General features: G+C 33.9%; 2 protein-coding genes across 3 annotated transcripts in view; one reads left to right on the top strand and one right to left on the bottom strand.

The window, feature by feature from the left end:
• KHDRBS2_2 (KH domain-containing, RNA-binding, signal transduction-associated protein 2) lies at positions 1-25,270 on the top strand. Of its 2 annotated transcripts, XM_051210831.1 has the most exons (8): positions 1-320; positions 355-725; positions 762-1,110; positions 1,191-1,408; positions 3,233-16,639; positions 18,471-18,777; positions 19,516-19,661; positions 24,247-25,270. In XM_051210831.1, the coding sequence occupies exons 1-4, from the start codon at positions 206-208 to the stop codon at positions 1,298-1,300; spliced, it is 945 nt and encodes a 314-aa protein (XP_051070851.1). In that variant the 5' UTR covers positions 1-205; the 3' UTR covers positions 1,301-1,408; positions 3,233-16,639; positions 18,471-18,777; positions 19,516-19,661; positions 24,247-25,270. The 2 variants fall into 2 exon arrangements, with proteins under 2 accessions (XP_051070851.1, XP_051070850.1); XM_051210830.1 differs by having other exon boundaries at positions 762-18,777.
• XKR6_2 (XK- protein 6) overlaps positions 19,853-26,861 on the bottom strand; it is a 24,234-nt gene continuing 17,225 nt past the window's right edge. The window contains exons 5-6 of the mRNA XM_051210832.1: positions 21,575-22,102; positions 19,853-21,376 (exon numbers count right to left, since the gene is read on the bottom strand). The gene's annotated coding sequence lies outside the window, so the exon portion shown is untranslated. The remainder of the gene's footprint in view (positions 21,377-21,574; positions 22,103-26,861) is intronic.

Here is a 26,861-nt window from a genome sequence, read left to right on the forward strand (position 1 = left end):
AGATGATCTAATTAGTCTTTCCGCGTCAGCCTTTCCGCAGCAAACTTATTTTCCACAAGGCTGACTCATGTATCAGACATTTGATGTCACCACACGATATCAGAGACAAATGTTGTATCATGCCTATGTGTAGCGACATTATTGGACATCGTACCCGTTGTTTAACACTTTGAAGGTCGGCCATAGTAAAGTATTTTCATCAGAAATGAAGATTGGCGAACTGCGACCAGAACAGTCGGCGACGGTTGAAGCTTTAGTGCGTGAACTACAAAACTTGGATAGCAGTGCATTTCCTGCTTTGTACTCTTTGGCAGAAAATGGTATGATTTGCTTCCAAAGACTGATTTTTTTCAGAACTCTTCCGTCTGCGTGGCGGCATTGCGGACTCATTTGACTTGGTCAGCAACAAACCTGTAAAAGTGAGGGCAAAAATAGAAATTCCTCAGGCACAATATCCTGCTATTAATTTCGTTGGGAAACTTCTTGGTCCGGGAGGTCAGACACTGAGAGCAGTGCAAGAAACCACCAAAACAAAAATGGCGATCTTAGGTGCTGGCAGTCTAAGAGATGACGCTAAGGAAAAGCAGCTCCTTTCCAATGGTGATCCGAAATATCAGCACCTCAAGCAAAAGCTGCACCTTCAAGTTGATAGTTTAGGTCCACCCTCGGAATCATGTTATCGGTTAGCCCATGCATTAGCGGAAGTAAGGAAAATCATGCTACCAGTGAGTTGATGTTTTCAAAGTTATGTACGGTTATAGGAGCAAACAGAACCCACAGCTCAACAGTGGGTCCAGCAAAATCAGCCTTTGCCCGTGGCCGGAAGGAATGTTTCCGTCAGAAATATCCGTCCCCCTTTGCGCGGTCCGCCACCACCACCACTTCAAGCTCCCTTCGCTGCACCTCCAGTGCAGCTTCCTTTCCGTGGTCGAGGTAAGCCTTGGATAGGCAGAGGTGTTGCCAAGAACGGTGTTGCTATCCAACCACCAGTTCCTGTTGCTTCCGAGGTGTTTGCTAATGATGTGAATACCGTTGCCTACCCTCCAATAACTCTGTATGAGCAGAATGAGTTCAATTCCCATGTTTTTGAAGATTTCGGAACGAACTATGGTAGGTCGGGTAGCTTCGCTTTTTCCCCTATTTTGTGCAGCTCTTTGCGGGTTTAATTGAGGTCTAAATTTTTAATCTAGGACAAGACGACACTTGGGGAAAAGTCAGCATCCCAGAACCTCGCGGACGAGGCCGAGGCCATCCCTACGCGCGTCCAGGAATCAATAATGATCACAATAATTTCGGGTAAATAACTAATTTGACCATGAGGCTCCGTCATCAAAAATAATCAATAATGACAATGAAGCCAGAGGTGCATTTCATGTTTGTCTTCGCCAATCAAATACCACTAAACTCGGTAAAAAAAATTTGCTTAAATTATCTAACTGCTTGTCTGTAGTACTGTCTAAATATGTAATGATAAAATTAAACTTGTTAAATTCACTAAATAAATACCATAATACCTCTGTCAATATCCTAATTATGGATACTTCGCCTTTTTTACTTGAAATAGGTTTGTTAGCTAACTTTAATACTGTCATGCGTGTGATTATATCTTGCCTCAATGAGTAGTAAAGTTAATTGGAATAATACCCGTGGAATTACATGTTTTTAACTCAACTAAATTTTGAGATCGTCGTTTCCTTATTTTAACAGGACCGGTAAAGTGCAGACTGTCAGTATCTGGAAATATCCATACAATGCCAATTTTAATACATAAAACTAATTTCCCATCCATCTCCAACTTGTAAGGTTAAGTCGTAATATCTACTCTGCTGTAAATAAGTAAATTTTATGTTTCACTGACTTTCATAAAGTCTTGTTGCATTTATGCGTTTCTCGATAGTTCATGCGTCAGAGATCCTCCGTAGATTTTCTTGCTTGGGTCTCGGTAATCTGGTTTAATGTTGATTAACATGAAAGGCTTTGTATACGCTGCTGATTCAAACCCAATTTCCTTCGCTTAATCACATCGCCATGTAAATGCAGTGCGGACAGTGGTTGCTGGATTATCAACCACTATTCCGTTAGTTGTATCACACTTCAAAGTACACAAAGTCCCCACTGGTACTACTGTGACTTGCGCAGTCAGTTAATTAGTTTCAAAAGTTAGTTTTGTAATGTACTAGCTGTTTCGTTATAGTGCTAGCTAGTATACAAATGTTCCTAAACTACTTACAAGTAGTACTGAATCGTCTAGTTTGTTTCATAGTATTTTTTATTACAAACTCGGTTAATGATCAGATTTTAGCACTCATATCAAGAATAACTAACTCGTAAAATGAACCCTCAAATTCCATTCTGGGTGGTTTTATCAGGTCTTATTGGTAGCTCAGTATTAAAGAATGTCAAGTGACGTTTGTTCATGTTTGCATAATTATTCCTACGGAGGTCCAGTTTCTTCACCGATTGACCTAATTTCAGTTCAGGTAGGGCATTCCAATTATTTACCACTCGGTGGAAAATACAGGTTCCCACTCTGCGTTCGGTCGCGGTTGTTACACATTTTGACCTCGATGATTCGTCCTAGAAAGAATAAAAAGATGTTAACCTTCAGATCATTATTAAAGATACATATTGTCTAAACCTTACGTTTTGCGATTAAAAAATAAGGTAGTTTTAGTCGCTCGTTATGGTAGTTTGAAAAATCAGTTACCACATTCATGCCCACCTATTGAATACACTTAAATGTCAGCATCCGTAATAGGATATGGGCTAGCTGCTTCAGTGCAGTAGTCTAAGTGTTCTCACATAAATGGAACGAAATATTTGGAAGTACTGGACTAATCGTAGCACGCAAAAACTACTAGCTACTTCATCGTAGTGTGCAACTGTTTCGTAATCATGATATACAATTGCTCGTAGGCTTTTTGCTGTTGCGATTGTAAGTTATATCAAATCTTTGGGCCCCGAGTTTATAATAAACTCATAATCTATCTAAATCTGATAGACGATCAGGGTAATTATCATCATTGTTCATTAGTCTGTAAATCTTTATATATTCAACAAAGGCGCGATGGCTTAATCAGTTTTCGTAGTTCATTGACAGTGGAAATAATTGGGTACCTTAAGTATTACCTTGAAGCACGTTTTTCCATTCAGATACTGTTCCATTTACTCTCAATCTTTTATGAAAAGGAAGTTTCTTATCCCATCTTTTGCTGTACATGTTATTCTGAAGTTGGTAAGCTTCTGTACACGTCGGATGGTTTGGCAAGATCTAGGAATATTGGGTCCACAGGCACAGTGAGCTGTTCAGTCCTCTCAGTGATCAGGTTAGTCAAGTGGGTCTAAATTACGAATTCCTTGTTAATCTGGTGTTAAAACTTAATGATTCTACGTATATGAGCAAATTATTCCTGAGTATTTTTTTGTAGTACCAACCACTGCCAGTTAGACTGGCAATTTTGTAGTTAGTCGTTAGTTCCATGCTTATTAGTCCATCTAGCTTCAACACTCACAATCACTCGGAAATTGAGTTCAGAAGAGCAACGTATTGGTTAGTTCTGCCAGTGGTCGAGAGGAATATGGCAATGTGGGTGTATTCAACCACGACCCGGCGATTTACTAGATTTTAGACCATTGAATCGATCTTGGGTAACCAAAATATTTGGATGGAAAGAAATGGGTTCGTTGAACATCATATATATTAAGTCTAAAGTACAATATAGTACGAATAATGACCCTACCAGTACAGAAATATATACCGTGATTCTAAATGTAGAGTCCACAGACGTCGTGACCCGTGGAATCGCTCGCGTTAGGTCTCATACCTATCATTGAAAAATAACTTGGAAGTATAGGCTTCCAGGGCATAACTACTTGAAAACCTTGGTTTTTCAAGATTTTTCCCCACCAAACTGAAGTCTAACTGAATGAAGGCCCCTTTTTTTGTACATACATCAAGCAGCAGGTTTAGGTGGATATACGAGTTCTAGTCATGAACATTGTGTACACTATTTAGTAGTATACCTGTTCTTCGTGCTACTCAACAGTTCCTGAAATCTCGATGGAGTTTTACCAACTGGCTTGCCAAACTTGATTCATTTAACACTGCTTCCAGTACATACTGGATAGCAGATTCACGAGCATGATGTTTTGTCGACTATAAATGCTGCTACTTTTTTGAGTCCCATATAATCAGACTAGTAGAAGACTAAACATCCATGTAGTTAGTATTTACGTTCTTCTGATTTGACTTTATTGGACTATTGCTCTCAGTTACTGGGGCATGCTATATCGCTTTCTTAAGATCACCCATTCCAATAGTGAATGTTCTGTGTCTTATTTAAGACATCTGGTTTCTAGACAATCAACTTTTTCCTACAGTAATATTTCAAGATGTGCTTTTGGGAGTGTTTATATCTCAACGACTGTCATCGACTTTCTACTTTTACGTTTAATTTTTGTCTAAACAGCTGATTTTCTTCCTGGTACTCTGATGACATACTTGGTTACTGTGGACGTAATTGAGATTAGTTCAGTGATGTAAACATCAATTTGTGTGTCAACAAGACTTGTCATCACATTTTTCCTGTTATCATTCGCAATATGCTTCCGAGCGACAGTTACTGAATACTAAAACAAAGAACTTGCCAAATCTTCGTACACAGAAGGTGTACATATACGAAGACCTCTTGCCCCTTTTAGTGCTAAATACGACTCAGTTGAAACAAAAACGATTGACACTGATTTGTTAGAACATCCAAAACTAAGAGATTTACTCAACGATTAAAATACCATTGTTTTTGAATGCCATACGCTTAAGTCCTGTTCATCAATTCAATCCACTTGCAGTGTTCATTAGCGTAGTTAATGCAGTTTTTCTACTGCTAGTAATTACCTCTTACTCAAGCGCCATATATAAAAATCTAGAAAGCAAACCAAGAGTTCAAGAAAACTAGGATTTCCACTCTGACTCTCACGTTTTTTGTTAGTCTGACATTGAGAAATTATTTGGAAGTCTACCGGCATTTTACGTTTGTCCACCATAATTTCACTATCTGATGTATTAATATTTACTTAGTGATAAATATTCAAAATGCTGCTCCTTTGCCCTGCTTGTTAATCTCCCATCTATTTTGGTTTGCTCAAGCAGGTTGTATCACTAGTGTCTCGAAGACAGGTACACAAATATGTAACTGTGAGTGTACTCTTAAAGTAAGGTAGCAATTAGTTTGATGACCAACATTTACTTACGGACTTCAGATCTGTCAAGTCTGTCTTGTTTATACTTTTCACCTTCACAAATGGCCTTGGTTGTCAACCAGCGCATAAGCACAGCTTGTAAATTCCAATAAGATTTTACCTCTAACCCAGATATTTACATAAACAAACCCTCGTCAAAGCTTTTTTGTAGGTGGTTAAGTTCTTTTTCGTGATTGATACAAAATTCATTTGGAAGGAAGTATTTTAAGATTTAAGCTCAGTTTCAAACTAAACATATACTTCCTATCTGCTGGACAAAAAAGGTCCAAAATAAAGTTTCTTAATGGTTTTTTTCCTAGTCTTTGTCTGTACACCTGCAAAATCATTCTTTAAGTCTTCTACGATTTTGTCGCACTAGTTTACTAAATTCGCCATAATCTGTCCGTAGCGTAAGCTGACACAAAAGGCCAGATAATTACTGTCGAAATGTTGCTAATTGAAATGTACAGAGCAATATGATGAAATTTGATTTTTCATTCATTTGGCTACCCAGAAGTCCATACTACCCAACTTAACATCCAGTCTCAAATCAATTATATTAGCATTTTCTTGCACTTCATTTCTCGTTCAAGGCTCGTAACAGTAACAATTTAAAATAAGTGGTAGTCAGTATCATAATATACGTTAAGCTTTAGCTGGATGTCACGTGCTTGAATATTCATCTATTTAGATTCATAACTGCGACTAAGATAGCTTAGTATCTATGTTTTAGAAGCGATCTCATCTTTTCTTTACAATGGTTGGAGTGCATTCATGGTATTGCATCTCTAATTTCGTGAAATCCACAATTTGTAGAGTGAGACGGACAAATTCTTAGACTTACACGATAAATTTTATTCCCGTATTTAATTAACGTACGGTTTGTGTCCTAATAAAATTATCACAATTTCCAGGGAAAAAACGACGATAGAGTTGTTAGTTTAAGCATTCTTGATACATATCACTCCATTTTAAAGAACACTTTCTAATTAACATTAGTAGATTATTATTAGTAATTTTACAAAACCGTTCTCGATTGATAATGCAAAATAACCTCATGAAAAAGTGACTCTACTTGTGCTTCTGTTAAGTTTAGGTGAGTGCACACAAAACTGAACGTAGCTAAAATTTCCTTGTAAACACTACTAGTTAAGAAATTATGACAAACAACTCAGTTCCCTGTTCTAGTTGATAACTTCGTACCAACCCATTACTTTTACCCAATGACTAAAAAATTACTTTCTATAAGGGATTGCTATAGGTTTTCTTCTCCATAACTGCGTAGCGTAATTTCTTTAACTATATATGCCACCATTTCAGCTGCGTTCTGCAACGTGTTCGTGGGTCTGCATATATAAGTTAGCTCAGAGAAGACTGTCATATTCATAATTATTCGATATCAGTCTTATGTTTCTTTCGTTATTGTTTTAGTTTAATAACATCATCAATGGTCTGATATAGTAAAATCCGATTTTTCTCAGTAAAAACCTTCATGGACGCGATAATTATGCATAGTTCTTCGAGATCTACAGTGATATCACAGAAATCCCACACTTATATTTTACACATACCCCAAGTTTGTGTTTAGATATATTACTATGGGGATCTGTTCAGTGAGTGTTTGTAGCGATTAGTTTTTTTTCATGATGAGATGACCTGTGGTTGCAATCAAAGCAAATGTTCTTTGTAGAAAAAGTATTTTAGCTATGTATCATGTAAGACTTCATACTGGATTTGGATTCCAAATATCATCAAACTACGCTTGACGTGGTCTCAGTCATTCATTTGAACAAACTTGGGTTTACTTTCGTTTGGAAGTTTAATTTCTGAAGATCGAAGGTGCTGCTTTGTCTGTACCACCTGAAAATACTATCAATTCATTAGATGAAGAAAAACTTAACTTTAGCAAAGGTAACTCGGGCTTTACTGAATGTGCACATACCATTCACATTTATTGACAACTTAATCTAAAGTGTTCTTGAATTGTCAACGTTTAACTGGATTAGTTTTGGCGTGACCGAGTCCAATACCTAGCTATATAGCACAAAAATGTATCAATCAGTCAAAATGTAAGAACTGACACTAATACCCAACAGCTTCAGTTGTTAATTCATGTAAACACAACAAGAAAAAGAAACTGAGAGTTAAAATACTATGCAAAAATTTAACTTAAGAATGCTGAAAATAAATTATTTGACAGATCTGAAGTGTTATTTATTTACAGAAAGATCTGGAGTGAATACGTTCGCTCCGGTTTTCAATCATATAATTTAATATTTCAAACCATGTGAATTGTTTAACTTTCCTTTAGTTAGCTATTGTAAATTATTATTATCCAAGAGTAGGAGGACTCGAGAAGTACTATGCTTCTTACTATTTCGTATCCTGCTAAGCAATCGGCCTTATGTCCAACGTCAGTGCACTTCGGTGCTGTCGGGGAAGTTGTTCAAACTTGCGTATTTGTCAGAAAGTACTTTTGCAAAACGATGAGATCGAGTTTTTAAAGTAGCAGGTAATCACACCGTAACAATCTTAGTGAATCAGATGTTGGTCTGAGTTTAAATGAATAAATAATAAAATAATTTCATTAAATTAGCTTGTATTTTCATCTGGTGAGATTGCAGTAATCAGTTACACACTTGAGTTTGCCGAATCTGAATATACGAGAAAATAACCAGAATAATGCTTACAAATTTGTTTGATCCTTGTCGCCGTTGGGAATGCTGAATGTCTTCAAATGTCCAAGCACCCAGTAAGAAACAATTCGTTGCATTTTTATATTTGTTACCATATGACCAAAATATTTTCCAAGAAAATGTCTCCTATCATCCGCATTTACAAACAATTGATTTACACAACTCTTCTTTAGTTTATATGTCGGTATTTTTCCAACCCCTTTTGTTCATTTAAATTGTAAATCCGAAAACTGAATATGTTTTTCTCATTCCAGCATTGTTTGGGAGTTACTGCCTATATTGAGTCTGAATCAGTAAATGCTCAATTTCTTTTTTGACTAGCATCGATTGTCCAAGAGTTAAATGTTACCTTGTTCTCACCAACACATTTTATTATTTCAAATTACCTTTTTAACTTTCTCCACTCAATGTGTTTTGTTTTTCCTCTTTGTATAGATTTATTATAGTCTATCTGTATCAATTACAACTGATTTATTTGCTTCATAAGATAAAATACAATAAAATAATGTGGTTTCTAACCAAAAATTGTTCATTTATCAATAGAGTCAACCCGTTTATTTTCAGAATTTCACCTTTTTTATTTTGAGTTCTTTTATCGTCATGTAGAGTATGTGGTCTGCTGTTTGCCATGAACTACTGTTCTAGTCACATGTAGTTGATATAAGTCATATTACAAATAATTGTATATTTTTGTAGTATCGCGTTACGTAACAGGGCTTTTTATTAAAGTTTTAAATATCTGTTTGGACAACCTTTTCATTTCTGACTCCGTTTGCTTTAACCTGATAGTATTATTTTAATGCAGTAATCTAAAGTAACTTTTGTGGTCAACGTCAAGTCACATCTGTTGTGCGAGAGCTAGAAGTACTGACTGTCTCTCTGAAAAAACAAATTAGAATTTGAGTATGGTCCCATAATTTGGTGACTAGATATGTAAAGACAGTCCTACTGTTTACCAGTCAGGAGTTTGTCTCCGTCGTTTGAAGAGAAAAATAACCAGCATTCTCAAACATGTAAATTTGCAACCTGTTTTCAGCGATATTAGATTATTTGGTAGATGATTACTTATTCCAACGAACCATCTTAATTTTTCTAAATATTCATAACACTTTTGACTTTGTTCCATAAGGTGCCTTTCTATAGTTCGACTACTCTAAATTTGTGGTAATGTCAATGGCATGGAATTCATTAGTTCAATCATCAGGATTTTTTGTCTAAATACCATCCTGTGAGTACCATTCCGGGATCGCAGATTAATATCACTCTCAGTTTACAAGTCAGGCATCAATGTTAATATACTAACATTGTTGGATGTTTAGAAAAATGTAAGGACTCAGGAAATTAACAATTGCTAATCGTTTAATCTTTTTTTCTTCACTATCGCACACTATAATTCATATATTACCGGGAACAGCATCGAAATGCAGTACTCTGCAATAGATTTCTCACATACAGGCCGTCGTGAGTTTTCATGGTAAAACGGACTTCGGAGTTGACTTGGTATGCAAATAACTTAAGTCACTTCCTGACCTAAAAATTTGTGTACTAATAAATTAAAAAGAATGTCTTATGACATCATTTCTTAAAAGACGGTCGACATTCTCGTAATTTCCCTGGGAAACAATAAAGGTAGTTAAACAACGACGGTAAAATTTGATTATTACTTTTCCCTTATATGATGGATATACTTCTGAAATAACTACCGAATAACCATTTTTACCTCTTAGGTACACACCAGATCTGCACTTCAAATGTGCATGTTAAATAGAATCATTTTATTCTTGTTTACACCCAGCGGGCTAATTTTAATTTCTGGTAAAATAACCTCTAATTCTTGTCGTCTGCATTAAAGACGACATAAGGGTTGTCACTAAGCCCTACTACATTACTACTCAGGCAGTTTACAACTGTTGCCTACCATCAGAAGAGTCTTACCTTTGATTATCTGGCCACTAAAAATACTGTAGATAGACGTAAATTGAACTATAATTCTCCTTTGTTTGATTTAAAAATAGTCCTAAAATAGAACTACAGATCTTGATAAAGGATTCACCTCTCTATTCTTATTAGATGATTAAGGTAGAGAAATATTTTTACTTTTCAGTTAAATTGATCATCCGTATTTGGTACCCCTTTGTACCAATCTTTATGTGTGAAAATAAATTGAGCTGCTGTTTCAACGACGCAGTGATACTGTTACTATCTAAATAGTGATGTGCTCGTTGAGGAACTAGACTGTCGTCTATACCTAACGTGTTGCAGCTGATATATACCACGTAAAAATACGAGACTTTTGTCGGTCCGGGCTTAAACTAATTAAGTAATGGCTATATGATGATTTTGACATCAGTTCTCCACGAACTCTACACAGGTCACTTTTTCATAACGTGAATTTATGGCACACCACTCAAATTTCGTTACCTTTTATCCCTCAGGTTGTGATGCAAAGCGCTACAACAGTATGTCTTTTGTTCTTCCATGTTATTTGGCAAGTGAGATGAGATCGAAGATGAAATCTCAATTTCGATTTTCAATTTTGGATATCCACTTAGTGATATCAGGTTGGTCACATCAAATCCGTTCAATGAAAACCTTTGTAAAATTTATGTTTGATGTTCTTATCTATCAGCTCTGATCACGTCGAAATCAAGAGATTTAGTTAGTAATTACGGGTCTTCTCTTTCTCCTCACAGGACTAATTCTATGAACAGTACATGATTTATCAATATTTAACATTTATTTCTTATTGCCCTTTGTCAAAAAATATTTTTCTTGAACTAGGAAATAGTCGACAAGTTTTTCTGTTATATCTCTCCTTTCATTTTTTTACATCATGAAAAGCGGAGCCCCTACCATGTTTATCATGTTTGCTTATAGAGAAACTAGTTTCATTTTAAGGTTTTCTATGTTGCAACACTGACGGTAATAATTCATCTTTTTTGAGCTATTTCATTAAAAAATTTCGCACTAAACGATGTCTGTTATCTAAAAATGTTTGTTAGTTGTTACTTTATATTAGTATTGTTATGGTGTCAATCACAAATAAAAATCAAGGTCGTTATGTATATCAGTTAGTTTCTAAGTGCTTGAATATCCCGTTGCCTACTGTTTTACATAGTTTTTGTTCTCCAACCGTTGTTGAATATGGTCTTTATATGAGATATACTCAAGTTGAAATCACGAATAAGTTACGATATACATTTGTATAAACTCTTATCCCTATGTTATTAGCTTTTTATACATTGTGCAACTAATAAATTCATAAATAGCTTTCCGGATAGTAGTGAGGGTCGCATTTGATATATCGCACTACAGTCGTTACAGTTTCTAGGATTTATTTTACCGTGGTCATTTTTCATTGGATATGGTGCAGCTTTGTTCACATAACTGTTGAAGTTAAACTTCACTATTCATGTTATGCGTGTGTATGCAGCATATTTTATCCACTTTTTCTCGAAGTATAAAATAACTGTCAAATGTAGCTACTGATTGAATTTCTTGCGTTTCCAGGTTTTTTCGATGTCCTCTTCAGATTCTACTCATTGTTGCCCTATGTACAAATACTATTCCCAGTGTAAATATGTGTTTGCACCGTTTGAATTTAGCTTTATCGTTAACCTTTTTCTAGTTAGTAATTCATGACCGTAAAGATATGATAAACCAATCATCCTTAGTTGTGTATGCCTATAGAACAACCCCATTTCCGTCCTTTGTACAAGTTGGGCGCTTTGAATATTCAAAAACCTTATGGTCGAGGTTAGCGCCTAGTCGTTTTACTGCTTCAATAACTTTTCAACAGAAAACTGGTCTTCTGACAGTCTAGATTTTTGTGTTTACTAAACCGAATTAAAACTAAATTTCCTATCGCTTTTTCGTAAGATCTAAGGCTCGGTGAGTGGCCCAGACAGTTACCTGTCCCGCACACAGACTATATAGTAATAACAATAATGGTATCTATCCACCCTTTGATGCGTATTACTCATACAATTGTGAGAAACGTCTTTGACTGAGATTATCTGTTTTCGTTGCATTTTGCTTAACCAAACTGCTTCTCCCATATTATAATAGTTATTTTGAATCTCACACTGATTTCTATTCATTTTTGTCTTTTTATTGTACTCGTCTATCCTTTTCTTCACAACCTCATTTTCATTATGGCGCTTATATATTTGTAGCCCCTTTGTACCAATGTTTTGTGTTAAGTAAAATTGTGTATCTACTATCATTATAAAACTGAATAAATGAACCATGATAAGTATCTAATAGCTAGCGTTAAAGTTTTTAAGCCGTTCTTCCAGTTTCAAATGCTAATCGGGAAAGTTTGAAAAACTACTTACCTTTGGCAAATGACATTGAATGGGTAGTGCGTTCATTAAAAGTGCGCTGTCTCAAAACATTGAGTACATCTAAATCATGCTAATTGAGCATGTTTTGAAATATAATTAATTGTATGCCGAGCTTAGTTAGCATTTCGTAACAGTAATTCACATGTTTATATATTCTTAGGTACAATTTTTTCATATAATGTGAGGTAGTTGAGTACATAAGCCTAAATCATTTAATATATTATCCTAAACGTCTCAAAGAGATAATCACATTTCTTACTAGGTAATGAAATGTGCTGATACTCTCTATTTGTGGTGCAACTGTTGGACATGCACAAAAAGAGCTGGTTATGTGTTTGTTTTAACTACATTAAGACTGTCTTACTGTTTCTGATCCTGATATTTTTAAAAAAATTAATGAAGACTGACTTTTATAATCCATACGCAAACATGCAAATGTAATCACTGCTTATATCTTAAATCTTGGAAAGTTTTCGAGTTCTTTTCAGTGTCTGTTTTAATTTCAGTCATGTCAGTATTTACTAAATATTACGGTATGATTCATTGTTCGAGATTATATTGTTGCTGGAAATTCCTCCTTGTCTTTTAGACTGCAATGGAAACCAAAAACTGATCACACTTTCATGTCACATATTTATAAAAGCTTAACGCTTGAAATTTATCTTCTCGAGGAATCGTTATTTCATCTACATATCGGATTTTATTTTCTTAATACAATCTTGTAAATTATTTGAAATTTATGGTCAAAGGGAATCTATGGTTCAGAAATATTTAGATTTTCATTTTATAGCAAAACCACCAATATATTAATGTGCGTACTTTTTCAAGTTATACTCGTTGAAAGTAGATCTATTGGTTTTCAAGGTCATATCCAGATGCAAGGCTGTATAGTATTGGTGTGCACTGTTTGTTTGTCAACTGCTAAAATGTAAAATACTTAAATTGACATGCACTATGATTGGTATTGAAAATGATTTCTAAACATACGATGATTTAAATTAAAGCTTTTCTGATTTAACCAATATTTACGCTATGACAAGAATTCACTAGAACCTGACCAAAGTTTTAACAGGTTTATAATTTTCTTCTTAGTTTCATTGGGTCGCCTGCTATTGAAGGTTTACTGTTTTATATAAAGTGATTGCTGATTTCCCAGAATATTATCTTTTCGAACAACTTTAGTTTTAAGGAAGTAATAGTTTCAAAGATCTGTTCATTTTCTTTGTTATTGATTATTTGAATCCTATTTACAAAATATTTCTAAAATTTAAACCTGATATTATTTCAATTGTTTTTTATTGTATAAGGGTTGAAATATTGTAGGTAGAAACATCCAATGTAAATCCTACTAAAAATTCAAAAATTGAGTTATTCAATGAGTTGAATCAACAGGACTTATTTTATGTACTTATCTCACCTTACGTTATATTTGGTTAACGTTTTCATCAGTTTGTCCTTAAAAATTATCTGTTTTCTAGTTTCCTTATTATCTAACTTTTACGTAAATTTAAAATACGAATGTTTATATCCCGTCGAATTTATTTAAACGTTTTCACCGAACACTTGCAAATATGAATGTTAGAGTTTGGTTGTTTTGCTTATTGACTTTTTGGATTTCTTTTATGCAAGTTTTTTTTCTAACCAGACCAACTAGTCTCTTGAAGAGTCCTGACATCTTCAAATGACCGGCTCCAATAATTTTGATATTCAAACTAACCTACCTATAAGCCTACTGTTTCAGGCTTTAATACGAGAGTATATTTTGTTCCCACCTATCGCTCCTTATCGCTAGTATATTTGTATGACAGTCCATACTTTTCTTGCGTTCATAAATTAACCTTATCTTCAGGTTTTAATTAGCTAAACAATGTTAAAAACTTGGTTTGGGATTCATAAAAGCTTCTTCTATATTCCGTTCTGCACTTTTAATTTTCTCAAAAGACTTGAGAATCTCTAGTGCTAAACATGTATATCCCTAATACTGCAATATCAGTCGATTGTCATCTTCAAGCAAACTTATTTTAATTGAAACAAATTTAGTCGTAAATCAGAATAGTAAATATAAGTTGATGAAAAATGTGTGAAACGAACGGTCATAGATGTCTACTGAAGTGCGAAATAAGGACCCGTAGGATTTTAATGTAGATATAAAGTTGCTAATCACAATGAAAAAAAGCATTTTTTAAATAACATCTCTATTATTAAAGGTTATCACTTGATTAGAGTTTATGAAATATATCTATCACTGTACCATGCCTTCCTCGCTATTAACTCAAAATTTCTGATTGTCGCGTCATTTCGAGTAATTATGCGCATTTTGATTGGATATTCAAGGTTGGATTCATACTACTGGTTGTATAAAATTGTATTTTACTCAATGCATCAACATTTTCGTTTATGTAGTCATAAATATAGCGAGAAAAGTTTATATATTTTAAAAGCAATCAAAATTTACGTCAAGATGTCGGTAATATAACTAGCTGTTGTAATTGTGTCTCGCTAAAGCTTGTTTCTTCTAATTCGCTAACAGTCAAAAAAATAAACAGACCACGTACTTTTTCATATAAACAAACTTTATAGTTCAATTAATTTCAACTGAATCGTTTTCATATACGGTGCATTTTAATCTACTTCCATCACCTTAAATGTCAAAATTTCGGATCTTAACAACATGGGCAGTTAACACTTTATTGTGGCTCATTTAGCATGAAGACTATTTCTAAAAAAACTCATTTTTAATCTATTTTATTCTCTGATCACAAAGACTTTATTAGTAACATTTCAACCAACCAAGTAACTCATCTGTAAGCTTATAAATTCAAGTTTTGTATGTGCGAGTAACAAGTTTTAGGTTTGTCAATGCATTCGTATATTCACTGATGTATTGCGTGTTGCAATACTGTTGCTTACATAGTATTCAATCATTCATCTCATCTAGGCTTAAGGATGTATTTAATGAAAATAAACTTTTGTGATATCAACACATTTTTTCTACTTCTGACTGTCTAGATTTCAGTGCAACACTACAGCTGACGTTCCAATCATTGATTTATCGCATTGTGCTACCCACTTTCCAGGAAGTCTGCATCTACCTTCACAGGCTAGACCAATAATTAATGACTTCACTGACTGATGTTACGTCTTGGTGTGACCGATAATATCTTCCTGCTCACCCCTTACTACTTTGCTGGACAACACTGCGCGTTCAGACAGGCGTTGGTTGAATTATGTGTTCTATCTGAAGTTCGCACTGATGATTTCAAAGAAGAGAGCAAAAGCTTTATGAATACAACTGTTAATTCAGAGAACGCAATTCCAACATAATAATTCCACTAGGGCTAAAAAATTTCTCTCTTAACTCCCGTTTTATAAATTCATTTCTGTGTAATGAGTTCAAAGTATTGTTTTACAATAAGCTTGTAACTCAGTTCAATGAACTCGAGAAAAGAATAAATAGGTTAGAAATAAACTCAAAGCCTTCCAGTACACCTAGCCAGCAAAACAGAAACTTATAAATCCGCTTCCCTAACGTGTGTCACTGGTTAGGACTTTGGGTATTCATAATTCTTTTAGTTCATAGTTAACTAAAACACTTTAAAATCTTTTATTTAAGTTTCAGTAGAATAAAAAAATAAATCAGTTTTGGTCGTAGACATTGTATGAAATCTAGGTTTAATAGTGGAGTGCTTATAAAGTTTAAAATTTTCTTTATTTGTTATCGATCGCTCAAATTCATGGTGAGAAAATAACGATCATAAAAGAAGCTAAAGTCTTATGTCTCTGTTGACCTATATGGTAAGATGCATTGATTTTTCGTGTAAAGAACCATAAGTTCATATTTCACTCTCATTTTTTTGGCAAAGATCCAACTTACGGCATGTGATTATATGAGAATTACTGTCCAAAATCTAAAAATGTAATAGATTCGTATGCTGTCACCCACGTTATTGAACTGTGATGTGCATGCAGTCATTCAACTAAAAGAAGTTTCTAGGTAACTGTGAAACAAAAATGTCCTTAAGTGCTGCATTGACATGTATTTAAAAAAATAATTGAGACGTTTTAATGTTTATGGCTTTATCAAGTAACATGTGGATAAATGAACTGAAAAATCTGATGCATTTATTCTCGCTAGTAAGTGACGTCACCCTATGGTTCTATTAATCCATGTGTCACTTTATTAATTGACTACCTCTACTACATTTTATTTTTTATTGTGATTTAGTTTTTGTTCTTGCTAAACACCAGCGTTTTGACTTATTTTTAAACAACAATTGATCTTTGTTTCAGTGCCCAGTTTTTCTTCCATTTATTAGGTAGACTTATTATTGTTCAAATGGATTCGTAGTCGTTGAATTTGTAAGTATATATTCAACTTTTAAGTTTGCTTTTCAGTTTCATTTTTTTGTACTATATTTGTTTCTTCGTATAAAAAAAACTGTTGTCAATAATCTCTTTCTGGATGGAGTAAATATGTACTGCACGCTACACATCACTAGGGTGATTAAAATAAGTAGTAAATTACTGGTTTGATATTTCGAATGTGTAATTTTGTACCCATAAATTACACCCAAAATGTTAGATTTCGACCTTACCCTTTACTCAATAAGACATTTCATAGCATCACTTCTATCATCTTCAGCTCAATCCTTAATTCATCTCTTCTGTATGATATTTCATAACTTTCAGATAACTGGGTATTTAAGATTTAATGTATATGAATTCAACAGAAACATTTTGCGTACTTTTTAGCTCAATTCTTTTGAACTGTTTTATACATTGGTTTCACGGACTTTTTCTCAAATAAAGGTTACTGGAGTCCTTGTGGTTGGAAAAAATCCCAAATAATCTAATGTATTAGTCACAAGTACATTCCGCAATACAATGTAGACAATATCTTACTGTAGGTGTAACTTCAGAAGCTTAAGTTGCTTAGTAAAGTCATATATTTTTTATACTAAATTTTCACGTCTTTTATGAATTCAGTAATCGATTGTTGTATTTCTTGACAATTTATGGAGATCTACAAAATAAATCAATTTTGGGTTCATTAAACTGTTGGTTTGTCAGTTAACGATTTCCTTAAGTTGAAAGTCCAAATAAATTTAATGTATTGACTGTCAAACTAGTGTTTTATCATTTCCGGATAACTAGTATGTCCGTTACTATAAATTTTGGTGTCTATTTTTCATTCACTTTACATGTGATTGATTTCATTACCCACTCTTTTTCTCTCAGATAACAGGATAATCTTGTTGTAATCTGCGATATCATATTTGATTTTGGTGGTGAAATCTCCTGACATACTCAACTATTTCTAGACAAAGTGAAGGAAAAATTCTAAATGCTGTTTTATGACTAAATAACCAGTATTTGAGTTTCTGAACATAGATGTTGAATGCAGTATCTGCATTTTCTAACAATTTATATGTACTGCATTCAAGAAATTATAAAAGACCTCTTTCTACTGAATTTATTACACAGAATGAATAATCACTTGAAATATTGGGTTCTTTGAATATAGTCAAAAAATCGAGTAACCTAACCCACTATATTTCACTTTCCCTAAACACCATGGGGTGATAATCTACGACTTGTCGAAAATAACCTCAAATACGTATTCGGAGAACATAAGTAGCATACATTCCCAATTTATTAATATTTAAATTTTTTTTAAAATCAGATGATAAAAACATTTAGATTATTCTAAAATTACTATACGGGCAATTTTCCAATGTTCTTTATTTCTATTCCCTAACTTACAAATAAAAAGCTATCATTTCTTATTCGAAACATTTCAGTCAAATGTATTGAACTAAGGAATTGCAAACAAATTCGGTATTCTTGCTCATACTCTTAATAGAAACAACATCCTTCATTGTTAGGAATGCGCCAATGGGAATAAATCAAAACTGTACATATCGTCGTCTGGAGTAATTTTTTTTACAATTCTGTCTCTGCTCTTTGGGTAGCATTGAGCTGATTTCAGCGTGAAAATGTGCTAATTTAAAAAACCGCGCAATTTTTTATCTCATGCATGTTTATATGTTTTACTGTCAAATAGCATTCAATGTGACGTGCAAGATCGCTCAGAAGTAAGGAACTCATGAATAAGTCTTCACATTTGTAAAAATTCAAAGCATTTGGACCGTATTTTAATTTCCTACTGCTCTGTTTTCTTATAATAAAGCAGTCAATCACGCTCTTTAAATGGAACCAATTGACCTGCATTCTGACAACGGCCTAAATATATTCTTCAAACATATAACATCGATTGAATTATACGATTAATCGAAAAACTAGTTCTCAATCTAAGAAAAATAATTTTCCACGTCTTTGATGTCAACAGGTGTTTTTATGTACGAATGTGAACTAACTGGTAGAAATCTAGGGTCTGTACTGTATAATACGATAAGAAGGATTCTTCCTAATTATTATCTATCCCTATCTAATTGACGGATGGAGATGAATTACACTGGTGGCGGTATTGTACTCAGGTTAGTTTCGCTAGATAGTACATGTCAGTATATTGATTCAAAATATTTCAGTATTTTCTATCTAATGTAATGGCTAAATTCATTTTCGCTTCAACTGGCAAGGTTGTTCCATCTCTGATTTAAATGATTCAAATGTTTTACACTACTGTCTATGTTAGGTTTTCGGAGGTATTCGAAAAAAATCCCTGGACTAAGACTTTGTAGCAGTCACATTGAAATTATTTTCTTCCCTGTCTGAAATTCATTGAAACAACACTGACTGTTACGACACCCACGAATCTAATAATAAACTTCTAATTGACTGAAACGTGAGTGACCCACAAATTAATTTCCTCTAATCCCGTGTAACGCTTCATCATGGTTACTTTTTGGTATTAATATAAGCATGCTATTACACGAAAAATCAGTCATCTGGTCAAGGGTTTATTTGATTTAAAATCACTCAGAGGCTTCAACTAGTAATTAGATCTCGTGACTAGCCATCACTAAGAGACATCGTATCATTGTATATTACCAATCAATGAATGTTACTTCTCTTCATTTTAGTAATTAAAAAGTCATTCCTCTATGACGCTGATATAAATAACATATTATAGCATAATTAATCAAACTAGGATTCAGTGACTGATTAGAATAGTGCCTCCTTCTTTTTGGATCCTGTTGTATTTTTCTTGAAAATTATTGTTGATACTTGTTTTTAAATTTTAGTAACATATTTATGGTAATTTTTTATTTCAGGTTAACCAATATAAAATTATTTAATTGAAAGTTTGGCATCCACAAAGAGGTATGTTAATTATCTGCTGAAATATTCAATACGATATATCATCTGTGACACAAATGACTTAGAAAAATTTATATTATCAAATGAGATATTGATGATAGTAAGTCAGTCGCTATAACCACTGTTATTTCCTAGTGAAGTTTTATTTATTAGTAACTTCTGAGAACAATTAGTGGACTAATATTATATATATATATATATATATATATATATATATATATATATATATATATATATATATATATATATATATATATATATATATATATATATATATATAGATTGATTGTATAACTGTTCGGTAGCTAGATTATGTATATTTATATTCCTCTTATTATAAGCTTCATTTTGACCTATAAACTATAATGATACGATTAACTGTTCTTAAGTTATGCCCAGTTTATTAGTTACCATCTTCCACAATCACAGCCACTTTTAGGTCTGATTTTGTGGTGTGTTGTTTTCTGTTTGGCTCGTTTATAAACCAAGTATGTTTGAAATAAATGATTCGTATAATGGGAGCTGGTATTGGTGTTCTGGACTGAACTGGCAGGACTAAGCGGAAAAAGATCAATAAGGACGCTAGGTTGTACATACCGGTCGATACGTCATTGGAGTGGCACAGTGCTGAGATTGTATAAGTCGTGTTCCGATTGGCAAATAAGTTAAGTGATAGTTTTGCCGAGCTAAAAGTCACAACAGCCAAATAACCAACTCTCAAATGATTTTAACTTCTGTATATGAAATGTATAGATATGTCTATTTCTGTACATAATTTCTTACCGTTTTGACATACCTGAACATTTTTTCTCTTACAGTATTTAGTTTTCCGAAGTAAATAATTAGATCTTAAACATACCTGCACTCTGCAACTAAGACGGTTTCTTCACTGAATTTCAGTTATTTGAAATCTGTGACATTGATTAAGTACTCCGAAAAGAGTTTTGCATCGAGTGTATGTGGCAAGTTGAAATAATTATATCGATTTAAATTTCTAAGCTTACGGCTAAATGACAGATGGGCAAGACTATAATCTATGGACCAGCCTATGAAATTAAATATAGTACATGTTAGCTTTTTGCGCGAGATGTATTTGTCCATATGGTTAGATAGAATTTTCACATTATGTTGTATGCCATTTCGTGGTGAAAACTCTATTTAGCTAACTCGAAACCCTAATTCCTCCCACCAACTTATAACCATCTTCTAACCTTAGCAATTAGGTGGGTATTCCCAAGGTCACTTAAGCATCGCTCAAATGTCATCTATTAATTATATTCTCACCATAAGATCTGGTTTTCCATTTCAATTCCTTTAATCTGAACAGTCTAAAACTGTTAGTTCACTGGGTTCACTTTTGAAAATAATTTTCATATGAACTGGGAATTTATTTATCAATTTAGAAAGCTCCCACTCCATCCAAAAATCTCTTTGGTTCTAGACTGTTTTAGACGGGTATCAAAGATTACGTTAATTAAAGAAAAACAAAAATGTTATCAGCATCTTATAATTCAATAATTTTCCTACATATATTATTCACAATATACAAACAAAATGTTCTTTGGTTTAATAGTAATAAATGGAATAAACTATCATAAGTTGGTATTTTGATTATTTCACAACGTCATGGCGCGACAGAAAAACCAAAAAAGAATCCTAAGATTACACAATGAACAATTTCCATAAAATGAAGAACACTTCGAGATGCTTGAATTCGAATAAAAGTTATCATTTTTGCCCCTGTCAGTTACCACGTGACAAAATCGCCAAGGTTTGACTTGATAATTTTGAGTAAATTGAGCATTGGGTAGATTGCTATAAATAAATGATATATTTGTAATATATCAATGAGTAGAAAAATTAGATTTTCTGACGTTTCGTGACTTAGTGTAAGCCACTTCATAGAATAAATAAATAACCAAATCAAAATTAATCCAAGTTTAAATAATACGAACGGAACAACAAAGATATTATGTGATCTCTGTGTTAAACCAGTGACACGTCAACCAGTACCAGCGGTCTTGAATCAACTATGAATCCTTTTCAATCTTCGATGTAATAGATTTTCGCCTAGCCTTGGCCGTCGAGTCCAGAACATAATATTCGCCACTACTGTATGAATAATAAGTTTCAGACATACGTAGTTTACATACAAGCAGACCAGGCCGCATCACACTATAAAATGAAAATTAATAGTTATACAAGATCAAGCTAAAAGTGGCTGTGAGTATACGAGACTGTAAGTAATAGATTGGAAATAAATTAAGAATGGTAAATTGTATAACAATTGCCAATAGGTGAAATGAAAGCTTATGATAAAAGAAATATAAATATGTATAACCTTGTTACGTAATAGCTACACTGTATGAATATATATAGTGACATTCTATTAATCATCTTCAGATGCATCGAAATCCCTATTACTCCCATACAGACTAGGATTTATAGATTGTGATCCATTCTATATTGAAGAGTCTTCTCATAAAGTTGTGAATTGTGCCAAAGAACATGTAAGCTACACGAAAGGACCTGCAAATAATACTGTAGATATGAAAAATCAAATTAGCAATAGCAGTATATGTTATTTTTAACAACCATAAAATTAACATTAATATCAAAATAATTCGAAAAGATTTTCCAATTATTAATAAACTGAAATGCCTGAAATTTTCCATACCTAGTAAACCATAATTCACTTCATACAAAAGAAGGCCAAACAATCCATTTAGCGTAGATCATTTGTTCAAATAAATCCACACATTTATGTTTGAACTTCACACCAGTAACAAACATACAAATGTTCCTAACCTTTCTTCTACATTACAAATATTGCAATTTTCTTTCCAACTAACAAATTCACACCTAGATCACCTACAGAATAAAAACGACTTGACTGAAGTGACAGTATGAACGTGATCCGACCTATTTTAATTTTGACCAAACTAAGAAAACATTCTCCATTATGTACTTTGTACTATTTAAAATTGTGTTAGTTTACTTTAAAATATTGAGATTTCCCATATTGTGGATTAGAACCGCATATGTATAAACAAACCATGAGGACATACTTGTAAACAACTTGTTTATTTTTTTCTCTAAAGTGGCTCACACTAGGTCTCGAAACGTCAAAAATCTAATTCTCTTCTCATTAGGACAAATATACTTTTTCTATTATGTATTATGTGAGCCTAACCGTCCGGGTACCTCAATGACCAATGTTTGGTAACGCAGTAAAAGGTTAGAGAAAAGGTAGAAGCGGCCAAACCATAGTATTAGTTCATGAAGTCGCTAGCTTTTGATCTAAGTCATACTGATGCAATACTCATTTGTACCTGGTTTACGTTAAAACTTACCAGCTGTTGTCACAAATGTACTGAAACAACAAGAAGTTTCATTGATTTTAAAATTATTGAAGATCCATAAGTGATCGATCTCGTAATATATGTAACGGACTACATAACTATAAGTGTGTATTGTGATAAGCATTGTTTATTTATCGCAATTTAATGTAAATGGGTTCAGATCATTGAGTTACTGCAATGGCGTTATTTGAATCAATTAACTCTCAGAATCTCCTTTGCTTGTATAACTGGTTTTGTAACTCAATTAATATTAATAGTCTTCACCCACATTCACAGTTGAAGCAAAGTTTACTAAACTCCATCTTCATATAATCCTCTAGATGTCACATTACCTGCAGCTTTCTTGAGAATCCATAAATCACCGAGTTTGTGTAGAAGCTATATTGACCAGCTATTGAATGTTAAGCTTGGTTGAAAATAGCTATACCCTCACTTGAATCTTCCCTTGAAAATGTAATATTCAGCCCTGAATTTTTTCACGTTCGGTTTCGAATTTGTGTATAATTATGTAGTTTCGTACTTGATTGGTAAATTTACTAGAATTCCAAGTAAAAGTTTATTGACCGTTCTCTGTTCCAATTATTTTTATGTAGTACTCTTTTCCGGCTTTTTTCTGAACTCTAGTACATGTTATAATATCGTAATATTTCATTTTACTATATTCATCTACACACTGGTCATACATTTTATTGTTTACAATCTTATATCTATAGCATTTAAATATGTTTTATAATACTCTTCTTCATTGTATAAATACTTCAAACATGTAGGTCATTCGTGGTTTGAATGGCTAAATAAGTTATGATGCTGGTTGGTACGAGATCAAATACCGTGGTAATCATAGATTTCTCAACATCCCACTTTGAATTTCTGCAACAAACTTTATATATACATAGATAAGGTAAACTCATTGGGATATAACAAAAATATAATTATTTTTTGTGAACCATTGAGATCACGGACAAGGAGCTCAGTTGAAATACCATTTATTTAGGGAAAATGCATCTTACCAAACTTCCTATGGTGCTTCGTATTTATCTTTATATAGTAACGATGCGAGCAGACACAATCTGCGTATATGATAGTCTTGCTACATAAACTTTCAGGCAAATTATGTCGAGATCACCACTACATACATACAAAGATTCTTATGCTAGACTTGTTTCTCTTCCTTAATCATAATTTAAGATCAGGGTTGTAATATTCATTGTAGTTGGTTGTAAACTTATTGACGACACCAGTCATATAATTGTTTCCTTGTCACTGAACGCGATAAGGCATTGTTTGTTCATTGAGCATATCCATTTTCTTAACTATTTCTAGAGAAATAACCACCGGAATTTCCTCGTCAAACCTTTTATGGCTAATCATGTATGAATAAATATCTGATGTTTGCACACCTGATATCTACCATGAAACGAAGTCGTTAAACAGACCTCTCAGTAAATCCGGACGAGTTCTGTTATATAACCGGGAGAACCTCGTTGGACTATATTCTGATGCTAAATCAATCAGTACCAGCCGTCTAATCGCAGTTTCAGTATGATTCTTTGATTTCTAGATGTATATTGGGTTGCATGTTTCCCAAATATTAATAATTCTTAATGAACGCCTGGGTCCCGACCTTATATACCATGGCTCAATGGATAGAAGTCTCTTCGAGGCTTCTGGAACGATGACAGACCACGTCTCTTTTTCGACAGAGTATTTACTTTTCTACTAATATAGCTACTGTGCTTCTAGAATTTTCTGGACAAGGTTATGCCAAGTGACATAAATGCACACGATTTCCTGTACATACCTGGAATTTGAGTAAAGCATTTTCCTACTTCGCGCCTTTTCTCTTGTATTGTCACTTAGATTTAATCTGAAATCACTAAAGGCGGCTAGGGAATCGGATCAATTGGTAGACTTATCAGATTTATTTTTAGAGTTTTTGTCGTCTTTCCAGACAACGTTACGTATTTAAGGTAGAAGCTGTTGCAAGTTTCAACATTTGAATTTGCGTTTGTTCATGAGTTTAATACTATGTAGACAGTTGGTTTTCTAATAACAGTCAGCACATAGATCTTTCTCAGTGGTAGGCCTGTCAAAGTTTCTCTTCGAAAACTACGGTGGAGGTTGTACATATTCGTAAATTGTTGCTAGTGCAGTTAATAAGTTAGCCTTTATGAACCGCTTACCAGCACAATAATTGAGTCTTCAGTTCATGATTTTGTTGATGAACACATACATAAATTTTGGATTTTTTGTTTTGCTGGATAAACGTGAAGTAGTTGAGTGTGTCGACCGCTTCACTTATCTTGGAAGTCTCATCAGCCCTTGTGGTTTGGTGTGTGACGAAATCTCAGCACGGATACAGAAGGCTCGACTAGCTTTTGCCAACTTGCGTCATTTATGGCGTAGGCGAGATATCCGTCTATCAACCAAAGGACGTGTTTACTGTGCAGCAGTTCGTTCCGTCCTACTTTATGGCAGTGAAACATGGCCGGTAAGAGTAGAGGATATCCGTAGGTTACCAGTATTCGATCATAGGTGTCTTCGAAACATTGCTCGTATATCATGGGACCATCGAGTAAGTAACACAGTTGTTAGGAAACGGGTACTAGGTAAGGATGGCAAGTCGATTGATGAAGTGGTGAAACTTCACCACCGACTACCTCGACGTGCGATGTTCAGTGGTATAGGAGTAGGTTGGAAGAAAGCTAGGGGCGGCCAAACCAAAACATGGCATAAGTCCATGAAGTCACTGACAAGTGAACTGAGTCATGTTGGTAGGTGTAGACTACCTGGTTGGGGACTGCAAGATGATAGCAACCGATGGTTAGAGACCCTGAATGACATGGCTCAAAATGGTTTGCAATGGCGCAGGTGCATCCACTCTCTGTGTTCTCCCAAATTCTAATCTGAATTCTTCCCGATTACTGCTTATACTCTTATTACCTCTACCACTACGGGATTTGAATCGACAACTGCATCTCTGTGCTAATGTGGTGTGGCAACTCGAACTGATGTACGTACGTACGAAGTTCTACGCTGTTACTGACTGACTGACTGGATAAACGCAAGGATATTTCATCGTTCCCCACCTTTGATTTACTAAAGGTGGAAACGTACTCATTAGTGATATGAATGTCCTATTTGTTATCTGCGAAATCTGTGGGAGGTAAGGTCAAGTGATTGCCTGGATCCACGAAGGTACAGTCAGTGCGATGATTGGCCGCATTTAAATGTCCATTTTGTGCATTTTTGACCAAACACAACGTTTAGTCAATTGAATTTTTCTGATGTTGGTTTCCAGTTGGTACTCAAGCTGTTTAGATGAGCTTGCTAAAAGACATTCAAGTTTTTGAGTAGATGAGTCCATCTGCTAGGATTTGTTTTAGTGTTCATAATGCGAGCCTAGAAATCTTCCTGTGAAATTTGTCATTTAGTTTGTTAATGAGTTGAAATAAGTGTTAATCAGATTTTCTTTAGCAAATCTGCAGTATGTTCGAAGCTCCATAGATGTTTTCTGAATGAATATGTACGATAACCAAGAGGTTGTTGATATATACCATGGAAAACTGTAAAGAACGGATTATTTCTCAACATGAAAGTCACATTGTTCATATTATCAATTTAAATATTGTTCAGACTAATTACATCGTAATTTATAAATTTTTCATTCAGTCTCATCAACGAGAAATATTTCGATATAAACGCGTTATCATATTTACCCATTGTTTGTCTCAGTGGTATGGATCTAAGTAATACAGATTAAAAGTGCGCTGCTATTTAGTAGTTGGTGAGTAAACGACTTCCTACCAGCTTGCTTGAAATTACGGCTGTGACTTTAAAACTGATAAACATCTCATAAGTAATCTGATAAACTGTTAAGTGGATTTTATAGATAAGATATTTTTGCTATTGAAGGACCAGAAATCACATTTAAATGT

Source organism: Schistosoma haematobium, chromosome ZW (genome assembly GCF_000699445.3).
Source record: "Schistosoma haematobium chromosome ZW, whole genome shotgun sequence".
Taxonomy (NCBI): domain Eukaryota; kingdom Metazoa; phylum Platyhelminthes; class Trematoda; order Strigeidida; family Schistosomatidae; genus Schistosoma; species Schistosoma haematobium.

Coding starts and splice junctions, on each gene's coding strand:
- KHDRBS2_2 (XM_051210831.1), top strand. CDS start 206: ATGAAGATTGGCGAACTGCGACCAGAACAGTCGGCGACGGTTGAAGCT. Junction 321..354: donor GTACTCTTTGGCAGAAAATG/GTATGATTTGCT, acceptor GATTTTTTTCAG/AACTCTTCCGTCTGCGTGGC. Junction 1,111..1,190: donor AGATTTCGGAACGAACTATG/GTAGGTCGGGTA, acceptor TTTTTAATCTAG/GACAAGACGACACTTGGGGA.